Source organism: Camellia sinensis, unplaced genomic scaffold, assembly GCF_055761805.1.
Source record: "Camellia sinensis isolate YWXY unplaced genomic scaffold, ASM5576180v1 Unanchor1, whole genome shotgun sequence".
Lineage (NCBI taxonomy): Eukaryota > Viridiplantae > Streptophyta > Magnoliopsida > Ericales > Theaceae > Camellia > Camellia sinensis.
The window spans coordinates 23,826,535-23,839,606 of record NW_028128987.1 but is presented as its reverse complement, the minus strand read 5'-3'; the positions used below and the strand labels follow the sequence as shown (position 1 = coordinate 23,839,606).

Genomic DNA, 13,072 nt, shown 5'->3' with positions numbered 1-13,072 from the left:
TACTAATTGATGATGTGACACAATTTAAGAAGTTTTTAAAATTTGTAATGTGATTAATAACTGTGGTCAATAATAATGTTATAACTAGTATTGGTACACTACTTAGTATACTAATTGGTACATGTAGCACCATCGTTATTTTTTAGTTAAAAAGTCAAAAAATCATAAAAATCATTAAATCATTCTCTTTATTTTTTATCAAGTCTTTTTATAATTAAAAAGTCTTTCTATAATTAAAAAATTAAAAAATCACTATAAAAAAGGTCAATTTCCAAAACTCCCTATTATATTTTTGGCATATGTAATTTAGAGGGTATTTGGCATGTGCTAAATTAGGAGTGGTTTGGGATGATCTAAATAAATGTATTTTTTCACTTTTTATGATATATGGGTTGAGTATAGGTTAGGTTTGAAGTGATGTGGTAGAGAGGTTATGTGACTTAAATAAGATGATGTGATTTAAATAGGATAGTGACTTTTTGACTTTTTGACTTTTTTAAGAGATGACAAACAAGGCCTTAGTAATTTTTTTAATGTTTTATGAAAAAATATAAAATATGAATTAAATTTAAAGGAATGTAATAAGGTGATGTGACCTAAATGATATAATTGTGACTCAAATAAATTATTATGTTAAAATAGCACATGCCAAATGGTGTCTTAATTTTTTATTTTATTTAAGTTGCTTCTTCACCAAGGAAAGCTCTCTTTATATAGAATTCATGACAAATCCTAATATTTTCAAACCCTGTGTAAAATCTCAACAACGTACAATCAAAGATACACTATGTTTGCATCTTCATCATCTTCTCCGTCTTCATCCTCGGAGAAGACTTACACATTGAAAAGCTCCGACAACAAAGAATTCATCCTAACAGAGTCAATCGCGATGCAATTCGAAACAATCAAGCGCATAATCGAGGACGAAGAATCCACAATCACAACGATTCCACTCCCAAACGTGGACAGCGAAACCCTAACAATGGCGATCGATTACTGTTCAAAGCATGCGGATTCAAAGAAGATCTCTGAAGAAGCCGATCTGAAAAAGTTCGATTCAGAGTTTGTAGCGAAGAAGGACTTGGCTGTGCTCTTCAAACTCGTCTCTGCTGCGAATTACCTCGATGTGAAGGGCTTGCTGGAGTTGATTTGTCAACGAATTGCAGATCAGATCAGGGATTTGATGCCAGAGGAGGTGAGGAAGATATTCAATATTGAGAATGATTTCACTCCGGAGGAAGAGGCGGTGGTTCGCAATGAGCATGAATGGGCTTTCAAGATTTAGGGTTTAGTTTATGGTAATTGGATTTTATACAGTGAAAATTTTCATGTTATAAATATTTTTTTAGGATTTTGAAAACAAAATTTTTTTCCCTAGTTTAATTGTTTTTGTTTTTTGGATTTTTTGAATTGGAAATCGTTTTAAAAATTATGGTCTTGGTAAATGGTTGTGTGTGTTTTTTTATTATTGTTATTATGTTTTAATGGGTAAAAATACAAAGACTATGTGTGGTGTATTTGTGAAATAATTTTGAAAAATAATTTTCTAAAAGAGTTTACAAAATTTAAAAATTTGTTTAGTTATAAGTTTTGAAAATAGTTTTGGAGTTTGAGATTATTTAAATTTTTTTTTTTTATTTTGTAATTGAATAGATGGATGTAAGAAAAAACGAATCGATTGACGTATAAGATGTGAGAGGAGAGAGGAGGAAAAAAAAGAGATTGATTGAAGTATAGTAGAAAGAAAAATGATTTCAAAATTTTTTCACAAATTTTCAACCAAACAAATTTTTGAAATTTTTCTCATTTTTTTTCTTTCCTCAAGAAACAAATCAAACATAGCCAAAAGATGTGAGAATCTAATAGAAGATGAGATTTTTTAAACATTTTCCTAATCATGAATGATTTTTTTGTAGTCTTAAACATATTTCTAATTATATTGGTAAGACAATCAAATAATTATTCCGGGATGTAAGTTATATATGTAGTAAATGTTATTAACTTATTCAAGTAGCAAATTTGGTTTAGTTATCAATAAATGAGGATAAATATTTTAAGATATATTAATGATACGCATGCAACTTATGTAAGCAAATTCAAGTCTTTTAAACCATTCTCTGGGAGACAGATATATATTAGGAAAATGGGGTAGACCCCAGCACCCCAGTGGATGCTTGGGTGCTGATTGGTCCAACAAAATTTTTTTTCTTTTTCTTTCGCTCTTCCCCCCCGTCTATGTGTAAGTTTTGTATTTTGATAAAATTTAACTATTGTTTTATAAAATTAAATATAATAAATTATTAGATATATAATAAAATTATGTAATATGATATGTATTAGTTTTTGATTTGTTATATACCTCCAATGATATCGATTTTAATTCTATTATCATACTATTTCTATTACCATATTATTTTGTGTGAATTTATGAGTCTTTCACATTTCTTCTGAATTTATAAATAAAAAAAACAAAATTATAGTGTGTAACTTTCCTCAATATATAAATATAAAACAAATACTAAGACAATTCTCTCATCTAAAAAAATTACTAAGGTAAGTCACTGAACTAATCAAGAAATAGAAGAAAATACATATATATATATATATATATATACAAATGACTAATTTTATTAATACATAAATTATACTCACATAAAAAATGATTAATTTTATTCATAAGTAAATCATTAAGTAAATTAATAATTTTTAATGATATGAAAAATATTTTTCAGTTAGCCATTTTCTTGATAAACAAATCATTAAGTTAATTAATAATTTTTCATGATATGAGAAATATTTTTCAATGAATAATTTTAATAATTTATTACTGTATAGGAGAACATTTTTTTTTTCCTTGGATATTGTGTTAAATCCAAATTTATAACAAACGATAGTGATAATTTAAAATATTATAGGACCAATTCATATTTTAAACAAATTTTATGAGTTTATTTGTAATTTGTTCAAAAATAAAATATTTATGTTTCATAATTGACCGATAATATTTGCGTGATTACAAAAAAAAACCTATTTCATAATTGACCAAAATGTTGGCGTAATTACAAAATAACTTATTTTATAATTGACCAATAATGTTTGCGTAATTACAAAAAAATTTGTTACATAATTGACCAAGAATGCGTAATTACGAAAAATCTTCACTCAACATATAAGCCACAAATAGTAAATTATTCAAAATGAAAAGGCCAAAAAGGAGAGAAGAAAAACATGAAGAAGAAAGAGCTTCTTATATATATATATAGATATAGATATAGATAGATATCCATTTAGGGTCATGCTTAAGTGTGCAACCCCCTTAAGGTTGCACACCATATGCAACCCAATTGTTAGCCGTTAGATTACAATAATTGATCAAGACCATTGAATTGTTTAATCGTGAAAAAGTTGAAACCGGGGCAACCGGTTAATGCTTGTATTTGCATGATTGCATCCCACTCACTCTCTGTATTTCGTCTCTATCTCTCTCTGTTCTCCTTTCTGTGTAAGGTTGAGTCAGTGTAACCGTTGATTTCCATTAACAGGGAGAAGCCCCTGTTGGGTTCGTTCCATTGACGAAGCTCTGTAGGGAACAGTATAACGGGCGATTTCCAACAACAACGTAACTAGAAGGCTGTGTTGGTTCCATTGCTGAAGTGAAGCCCTTCTCTCGAACTAGATATGAGGTATGGAGCTGTGTCCCTCTCTCTGTCTCCCTCTCTGTCTCTCTGGCCCGTTCACTTCAGCTATTTTCCCTCAACTAAACCCCCATCCTAACTTCAACCGCTCTACGCTTCGCTCCAACGGAAACCCCTCCATTGGCAGCTAACCTTTCTCTTTCTGTTTCTCAAGCGAGTGTTTGTGTTTGCACAAACAGGTAACCCGTGTGAAAATGTCATGTTTGTGTTTGTGTTAACAATTTTCGGTCATCAAGTAATTGTTGGTAGTAATGTCATGTGCAGTATGGCCCCAGCGGAAGTTAAAAGGGAAGGTGATGATTATGACATTCCAAATGAAGCAGATGACATCCGTTTGATGAATGAAAGTCGGGCAGAACCTGATCATGGTTGCGAAGCTGGTCCGAGCAATGAAGAAGCAACCAACATGAACGTTGAAGATGGCGGAGCCGATGTGAAAAAAGAAATGGTTGACGATGCTCATCGCAATGACATGGTTGGTGATGTTGAACGTGCTATTCTGGAACAGAAATTTGATTCGGTCGAAGATGGAGAAGATTTCTACAATGCGTATGCTAAAGCCAAGGGATTTAGTATACGAAAATCCAGATTTAACACAAATAAAGAGGGAAAGGTCGTTAGTAGGCTGTGGTTGTGTTCAAGGGAAGGTCAGAGATTACCAAAATACTTGGACCGTGTTGCTGAGAAGAGTAGAGCTCCCAAGGCACTAACAAGAGTAGGTTGCAAAGCCCAATTTCGCATACGGTACGATGCGGATGCTGGTGAAGGGGGAAAGTATGTTGTGACTCACTTCGTCGCAGACCACAACCATGAATTGGCGGAACAACACTGTGTGATGTATCTGAGGTCACATCGCAGTTTAAACAGCGGTGACAAAGCTCAAGCAATGGCTATGCGCAATGTCGGTGTGAAGACTAGCCAAATCATGGACTATATGGTAAATCAGTCCGGGTCTTATGAGAATGTTGGTTTCATCCGCACGGATCTGCACAACCATATTCAAGCCGAACGTAGAGCAGAAGTTGAGGATGGTGATGCGCAGGGTGCGTTGGTTTACCTATGCGCAAAACTTGATGTTGATGCACGTTTTTTTTACAAGTATGATGTGTGTAACGATAACAAGTTACAAAATCTGTTCTGGGCAGATTCGAAATCGCGGGCCGACTACGCAAAGTTTGGTGATGTGTTGATATTTGACTCAACTTACAGAACCAATGCATACAAGAAACCGTTTGTCATGTTGGCTGGTGTGACTAGCCACTTTAGGACCACGATATTTGCATGTGTTTTGCTAGCTAATGAGACAATTGAGACATACACATGGGTTTTGGAAACATTTATGGAGGCGATGGGCAATAAAGCACCTGTGTCCGTACTGACAGATGGGGATAAGTCGATGCGAGAGGCAATCAGAAGAGTATTTCCAGATGCAAGACATCGATTATGTAATTGGCATCTTGGGAAAAATGCTGTTTCAAATGTTCACATAAGTGGCTTTGCACATGCTTTCAAGCAGTGCATGGACATGGAAACGGATGAGACAAAGTTTGAGCATGGCTGGACGACAATGGTCGAAGAATTTGGACTTCAAACCAACAGTTGGGTGTTGGAGACATATGAGAAGCGTCATATGTGGGCTGAGGCATATATGCGTGGACATTTCTTTGCTGGGATGAAGAGCACTCAGCGCTCGGAGTGTATGAATGCTTATTTCAATCCCTTCCTCCAACACAAATTGAAGCTATATGAATTTGTTAGGCACTATGATCGGGCTCTTGCAAGGATAAGGTATAACGAGGCTGGAGATGATGCTGAAACAAATAACACTTTTTCGGTATTGATTACTCCATTGCGAGATATAGAGAGACATGGAGCTAAGCTATTCACCCGAAATATATTTAGAATGTTCCGTGATGAAATCTTAGAAGAGGGGAAGTTGAATGTGAAGGATGTGTTCCCTTTGCCGGATGGTCAGAAATGCTACTATATTCATAAGTACAGAGTGAAGGACAGATCATGGATAGTAACACACAGTCCAATGGATGCTGCAATGAGATGTTCTTGCATGAAGTTTGAGTCGTTGGGGCTACCTTACTGCCACATGATATGTGTTATGAAAGCTGAAAATTTAACGTAAATTCCCCCAACTTGTGTGCTGCATAGATGGACAAGGGCTGCAAGCAAGGATGGCCAGCAATGGCCTCAACCCTCAATTGATAACACTACAACACAGACGGCCCGGTATGGGATATTGTGTTCTTCCTACAACGAAATGTGTTTCTATGCCTCGCAATCAACGGAAGGTTTCAAGGATGCTAGGGATGCATGTCTTCCGATGACGAGCCGGATGAAGGAGTTATATGAGAGGAATTTGAACGGTGGGAATGGAGACAAAGGGAAACATTCATTCCGTCGACAATTTGGAGTAGAAGATCCTGATGTTGTGAAGACAAAAGGGAACCCAGGACAGGCCTCGTCCAACTGTCGAAGACCAAGAAAATGTGGGAATTGCAAATGCATTGGGCACACCAAGCGAACGTGTCCTAAGGTTCGGTTTAGCCGAACAGTGGGTAATAACTCAGATGCAGATACACCCCACATAACTGACCGTGAGTACAATGCGGAGTCATTGCCCGTTCGCTGCAAAACTGGGTTGGTGGATCCAAGTACACCGCACATTAAGCAACGGCGACTATTTTTTGATGTTTCTCCTGATTCCAAGCAGCCTGTGGGCCAATACGGTAGTGTTGAAGCAGCAGTGTGGAAAAATGATTCGAACACAATTGATGAGGTGAATCAGGTAATTGTATAATTTGTATGATTTACTTATTCCCTTAACTATTGAAAACACATGGAAATAATGTATGTAGTTTTCATTTTGCACGGATTGCTGTACGTAACGTGTAAATAATTGGTTATGTACAATGCCAGGAAATGGCACAACGTTACTTATGTACAAGGCCACGAGTTGTAAATTTCCCATATTGTTTAGAGTGATGTTGTCATTTGTGTTTGCAGTGACTTGTCATTTTCAAAACTAACTGAAGGTGAGGTGAGATATATATGGGTTGTCTGTGTGTTGTTTTGGGTGGGGAATTGGCTTATGTCTGTATTCCAAGATTCCTATTGCGGGTTGCTTGTTTCTGTTCCATATTTGGTTGGATCTAACTGAAGGGTTTTTTGCGGTGTGGTTTATCAACTAACGATGTGTTTCGCTTCGTATTGATTTGTTATGACTTGTGTCCGTAAATTAGTATTATATTTCGAGTAAAATACGAATTTTGTCCAAGTGGGTTTGCAAAATTACATACCAGCACATGCATTTTGTATATAATCCAAGTGGCAGTTAATTTTGGGTGTTACATGGAGAAAGTAACCCAACGAACTCGTTACTTTATCTCCATGCCGATCGGTATATGAATTACGAGTTACGAACAGGAGTTGTGAAATTATTTAATGTTTACTATGGGTTTATTGTTAGTAAAATTATGGTGGGCCTATATGGACAGCAACGAAGCAGTAATTTAAAGTTGACAAGTTCAAGAAGAAAATCAAGCAATTGTGGTATTGGTTCAAATGCCTGAAATGGATGAAGACTTCTTTCGATGAAGTGATGGTAACAAAGTAGAAAGTAACGAAGTAGAAAGTAGAAAGTAGAAAGTAAGTTGTTGTGTTGTTGTGTTGTTTGTAACAAAGTAGAAAGTAGAAGGGAAAAAACTACACAGAAGTTACAATGTAGAAAGTAAGTTGCCACCTGTCGAAGTGCATATAATTGAAGTTACCACCTGTGCCCAGGTCCTTTTAGCCTTTCCTCGACAGATACAGACTCCCAATTCGTTCATGTTTCCTCTTGGAGGGTGGCCACTAAATCCATGAGCACTGCCAGTAACTGCTCCAGCGTGTAAGTCAGGTGGCATGCAAGATTCAATGTTAGTTGAATGGAGCAGCTGTTGGGAGGATGTGGGAAAAATAGGTGCAAAGAGGAATTTTTAATCTAATATCCAATCAGAATGTAGGTGAAAATATGAGTGAACTTTTTTTTAAAAAAAAGTAGTTCCCATTTTTTTGATTATAAACCCGAGATGTATATTTTGTTTTTGATATAAATAAGTTGTGTATTTTCGTTACGTAAAATGTAGGACAACAATTGTGTTTAAGTCATTACAATACAGAAAAAGGTTATTTCAAATGTATTTTCAAGTTTACCGACATTGAATATATTTTGATTAAATTACAGGGAAAATTCAATATTTGGCAGAGTTTGATGATTCATAGTCAGGGGCAGTAACTGTGAGTGGCCAAGTGTTGCGGTTCATTGACCCAGTTTGCAAGGACTGTGGTTGTGTTTAGTGGACAATATTCTGTCGATTTTTGTCTCATAATGATGAGGGACATGCCCCACAATGGTGAAAAGGAAGGTCGACAGGGAAGAGTCAATATTTGGCAGAGTGGACTTGAAGATTCGAAGTCGGGGCAGTTACAGTGGCAGTTATGGTGTAGACGTGTGGGATCATGCAATGATGGGCCACAAAAACAGTATACGGATATCAATACTAAACCTCCACTTCTCTCTGTCGAGCTCCCTTTTCTTGTGTTTATTTCATGGCCACCAACTGTTTTAAACTTCTGTCGACAGAGCAAGGCTCCTGCTTTGTCTCATGCTTCCTCCTGAAAGTGTGCCCGCTAACTCCGTGACTGGTGGTAAAAACTTCCCCTATCACTTCTAGGTGACCCACATGCAGAGAGCCCACTTTCAGGTCGTGGACATTCCTTCAGACTTGGCCACATGCCCTTGATTAAGTGGACCATCTGTCGACAGAGACTGGCAAAACTTGGTGCAAACAATGGCCCCCATGTTCAAGTTAAATATTGCGGAAGTGATTGAGACCCCCCCAATCACCACCCCCCCCCCCCTCCCACACACACACGTGGGGGCTGCTGTTTGGAGAAGGAAAAAAAATAAGAAATTGAAAAAAAAAAAAAAAAGTGGCCAATCAGAGAGAGAGGGGGTCATGGGGGTCCAAGTCATATGATATTTAACTTCAACGAGGGGGCCATTGTTTGGGCCCAAAACAAACATAAAGTACAGCCCAATGTAAGAGCTTTTAAATATATTGGCCCCATCATAAGCTATAAAAGACCCACCCTTTCAACTTCAAACCACTTCATTTCCCTCTGATTCGAACTCCCCAGACTGTACTCCTTCTTCTCAACCATTGCCGTTCAAAACCAGAGCACCACAAAACCCTAAGCCATGGCACCGAAAAAATCTCAACCATCTCCAGCTGAGGAGAACAATGAAGACCTACTCCGCTTCCCGGACCCTATCAGAGCACTTATCGCTCCTCTAAAATTTGCTGCAACCCTATTGCCCAGCCCAAGCTCTATCGCTAAGGCTACTCTAGGCCCTACCTTCGCGTCTTACTTCCCAGACGAGCTAGCTCCATACTATCCCCTTGGTAATGGTGAGAACCTTCTTCTCAACCAAGCTGGACTCAAGTGGACTAACTGGAATGTCAGCAAAAACCCACTCAGAGGGTGGAGGTCACCAGACTCTGATTGGCGAAGCTGGGCCAGGAGAATTGAAGGTCACGACACCGAAGTATGGAAGCACCAGGGCATTGCTGAAGCAATTAGACTGTCGACTAAAATTTATGACGTGGAGAAAGGGCTGATTGCTGCTGCTGCATGCTTTTGGTCGCAGTCTAGTAACTCCCTACTCCTCAATTTTGGTATGATTTCCCCTACCATCTTAGATGTAGCTTACTTGACTGGTCTGCCAATCTTGGGCAATCCAATTCATGCTCTCCTTGAGCCTCCAAAAGTGACATTTACTTTAAACACTGACATGTGCTATACAGATTTTGCCAAAAAATACCAAGGCAAGCGTGGTTCCCCTGTCGATGACAAAGAAAGAACTGCTTTTTACTTACTTTGGCTTTGTGAGTTTCTTTTTTGTGTCCCTGGGTACAAGATCACGAAAGAATACCTCCCCCTTGCCTTGTGTATGCAAGACGGCCAACTTATGGCTTTAGCCCCTTATCTTCTTGCCACCCTTTACAAGGCCCTATTTTACTTTGTCGACAAGAAGATGTCTGGCAACTGTGGTGGCCCCTTCTGGCTCTTCCAGGCCTGGTTGTATGCCTATTTCCCTGAGGCACGACCCCCACCACCTAACACCTTGAAACCTGTTTGCCACTCCTATGCTGAGCAACTGCTCACTTATAACAGCCATTCAAAACTCACTTTCACAAATCATCTTACCATGTTTTACAACCTTCCTTCGCAGAGACCTTCCAACCTGTACATGCCATTTCAAAACTTTGAATTCTCCTCCAGTAGACTTCGCTTCCTCTTCACAGACCCTTCTGATTTACACAATGAGCAAGTCCAAGAACAAAATGAGAGTTGGAGACACATTCTCACCTGTAGACATGTCTTGGTTGGCTGTTCCATATCCTCCGCCAAGCTATCCAGCTGCAGTTTTGAGACATACTGTCCCAATCAATGGTCCAGGCAATTTGGTCTTTCCCAGGCTATCCCTTATCCTTATTTCCACCCAACCATCCATGAGGAGATTGGGTCCAGAATCCACTTGAAAGATCCTACACAAGCTGAATCCATTCTGACAGAGAACACCAAACTTTTCCAAGATTTTGGCCCCTTCTTCTTCAAACCTGCTTCGGACTGCTCGGCTGCTTTTGACCATTGGTGGGGACTTATGACTGCCATTATTTTCTGCAAGCCACTTGAAAGCTGCCTTAACGATACTTGTATTCATATTCAGGGCCGCATATCCTCGCCTTCCAAGCTTAAGGCTACAGGTATCCTTCCTTCATATACTTCATATCCCTGACTGTGTCATGCAATTTGTTTTGTTTTTTTCTCTACAACACTAACTTGTTTAACCCTTGACAGCCAAAATTGTGCCTGCTGCTGAACCATTGGTTAGGGACCAACGTAAAGGCAAGGATCCAATGGATGCAACTACTCAGACAAACACCCCCTCAGTTCCGAAATTAATGGCAGACTCTTTCGCAGCCACGCAGACACAAGCACAGAGAGGAGCTACCACCCGTACCCCTGCTGAGACAGAGGTCACGGCGAAGAAGAGAGAAGAGCCTTCCACTGCTCCTGCTCTAAGCACAGACCTAAGTGAGTGGGATATCCCTCTCAGCCAAATGGTTGGCGAAACAACATCAAATCCTTCAGGGCAGCTCTACCAAGTAAGCCTTCACTTTACATATTTACAGCATCTGAATTTGCATTCACGCCCGACTGATCACTTACTTTTGTGCAGAGAAAAAGAAGGAGATTACTCCTTGCTGCTGCTGATGATGACGATGCTTCCACTTCTCCTCAACACATTCATCAAATTCCCAGTCCAATCAGTAATGTACCCACAGAACCCACTGTACAACCAACTCCACCACCACCTGAAGCATCGCAACAAACTTCCTTACAACCTGCTTCACAGTCTTCGCCACAGCAATCCACACAGTCTGCATCATAACATCCTTCCACTTCTCCTCAACACATTGTCCCTTCTGTCTCTAGCCCTCAACCATCACCATCCAACCCCTCCAATTCCCAAACGTCAAACAAAGAATCACAGAGGATTGAATTTGACATTTCAATCAACAGCCAATCCTCTCCAACAGATGACAACACAAAATCCCCTCAACCAGAAGTTCACCACAACCAAGGTAAATAGAAATACAAATGTTACTGTTCGTTTGGGAAAAAAAAACTTCTCTTTAAGTAACTGGTATTGTTCTCCAATTTACAGGGATGGACATAATACAGGACTCATCTCCACGACCAATGGGCGAGACAGAACTTGAAGGTCCTCATGACTTTCCCCTGCTAGCAGAACCAGAGAAACACCCTCAAGGCGCTGATGCTGCCATCTCATCAGTACCAGAAACAACTCGTCCTCATGCGACAACCACAGCTGAACAAGGCCAACCGTCTGCGTGCACGTTATCAGGACAGGTACTACCATTTCCAACCTCATCCTATTTACTCTTTATTACTTGCAAGCATATATTCTCACCAAACTATTAATGTTCACAGGCCGTCGGTCCATGCCAGGATATTTGGGCCGAAGTTTCTATTCTTCAACAAGATCTAGACGAAATATCCCCATTGCCTCAAAGGCTACATCTGTTTGATGCTGAAACTCAACAAACCTTAACCACCTTCATCAACCTCATTAACACCCCAGTTGAAGAAATCATTCTCCACAAACCTGATGAAACCTTGGCCTGTCTTTCTGCTGTTGTAAACCTCTCCCCTAATCCTTTCAACCCCATTCAACTAAAGCAATTGGCCAAGATCATCACAGAATGGCCAACCCTTTCAGAGATGGTTCAGACTTGCTCGAAGGATATTCAAACCAATAAGGATTTCCTAAACGAAGCCCACACCATATCTACTTCACTCAAACTCAGCCAGCAGACCTCTGCAGCCATTCTTCAGCAACACTCAGCACTTGAACTTGAGGAAGCCAAACTCATGGCAGAACTTGCCTCTGTCCGGCAAAGAAAGGCTCATCTGCAGCAGCAACACGACCAGCTTAATCAAGAAGCAAGGATGATGCTCTCCCAAATTAGACATCGTTCTGCATCCATTCAGACAACTAAAGCTGAGTTGGACCAAGCCCAAGCCATGCTGGCAGATGCTCAATCAGAGTGGGGTGTTCTAGGCGTTCTGTTCCCCAAATCCTAGGCTAGTTTATATATGTATTCTTTTGTATTGCACACCTAGGAATGATTTGGAAAGGTAGGAATGATTGCCTTTTTAATGATAAGATTGTTGATGGGCCTGAATTGGCTGAGATGGTGAAAGTGAGGGTTGCACTTTGCTGTAAGCAACGTTATAGAGGCCTACAGTATTCAGTGGACGACATATATTGTATTCTGGATAGTATCAAAGTCTCATTTAGGGGGTGGTGTTTGGTGTTTTTTGAAACTGGGGTGCAGGAGTTTGGTCAAGCTGTGGTATGCAGGATTTTGGTCAGTCTGTGGTATTACCATATCTTCTTGGTGGCTACTTTTGCTCTGCTGTGCTTCAATGTTGCTATGCTTTGCCTTATTTTTGGCTTGTTGCTCTGGCTTAGTTTATGGGGTCAAGCATGCTCATTTCTGGTTGCTGCTCTGCTGTGCTTCAAATCTGCTCTGCTATATATGTACTCTGCTGCTGCTATATGGGATCAACGAATAGGCTTAAGTCTGCTGCTGCATATTGGCCTTTTTGCAATTGTTTGAATGATGTTTTGGTGTGCTGTATTGGAAGTCTGCTGTTGGATTGGGGAAAGTTATTGGAGGTCTGCTGCGGGCCTTGTTGTAATTGTTGGTCTGCTGCTGTACTAATTT

The 13,072-nt window shown here is 39.4% G+C and overlaps 3 protein-coding genes across 3 annotated transcripts; all 3 read left to right on the top strand.

Annotated features, from left to right (window-relative positions):
- Positions 1–702: 702 nt before the first annotated feature.
- On the top strand, positions 703–1,430 carry LOC114258852 (SKP1-like protein 14). Its single transcript, XM_028198859.2, has one exon. The coding sequence runs from the start codon at positions 788–790 to the stop codon at positions 1,283–1,285; it is 498 nt and encodes a 165-aa protein (XP_028054660.2). The 5' UTR covers positions 703–787; the 3' UTR covers positions 1,286–1,430.
- Positions 1,431–3,517: 2,087 nt separating this feature from the next.
- LOC145814138 (protein FAR1-RELATED SEQUENCE 5-like) lies at positions 3,518–5,832 on the top strand. Its single transcript, XM_082910665.1, has 2 exons — positions 3,518–3,683; positions 3,960–5,832. The coding sequence occupies exons 1-2, from the start codon at positions 3,679–3,681 to the stop codon at positions 5,830–5,832; spliced, it is 1,878 nt and encodes a 625-aa protein (XP_082766791.1). The 5' UTR covers positions 3,518–3,678.
- A 3,117-nt stretch (positions 5,833–8,949) lies between these two features.
- LOC145814137 (uncharacterized) lies at positions 8,950–11,618 on the top strand. Its single transcript, XM_082910664.1, has 4 exons — positions 8,950–9,637; positions 9,731–10,519; positions 10,614–11,401; positions 11,485–11,618. The coding sequence occupies exons 1-4, from the start codon at positions 8,950–8,952 to the stop codon at positions 11,494–11,496; spliced, it is 2,277 nt and encodes a 758-aa protein (XP_082766790.1). The 3' UTR covers positions 11,497–11,618.
- Positions 11,619–13,072: the final 1,454 nt, after the last annotated feature.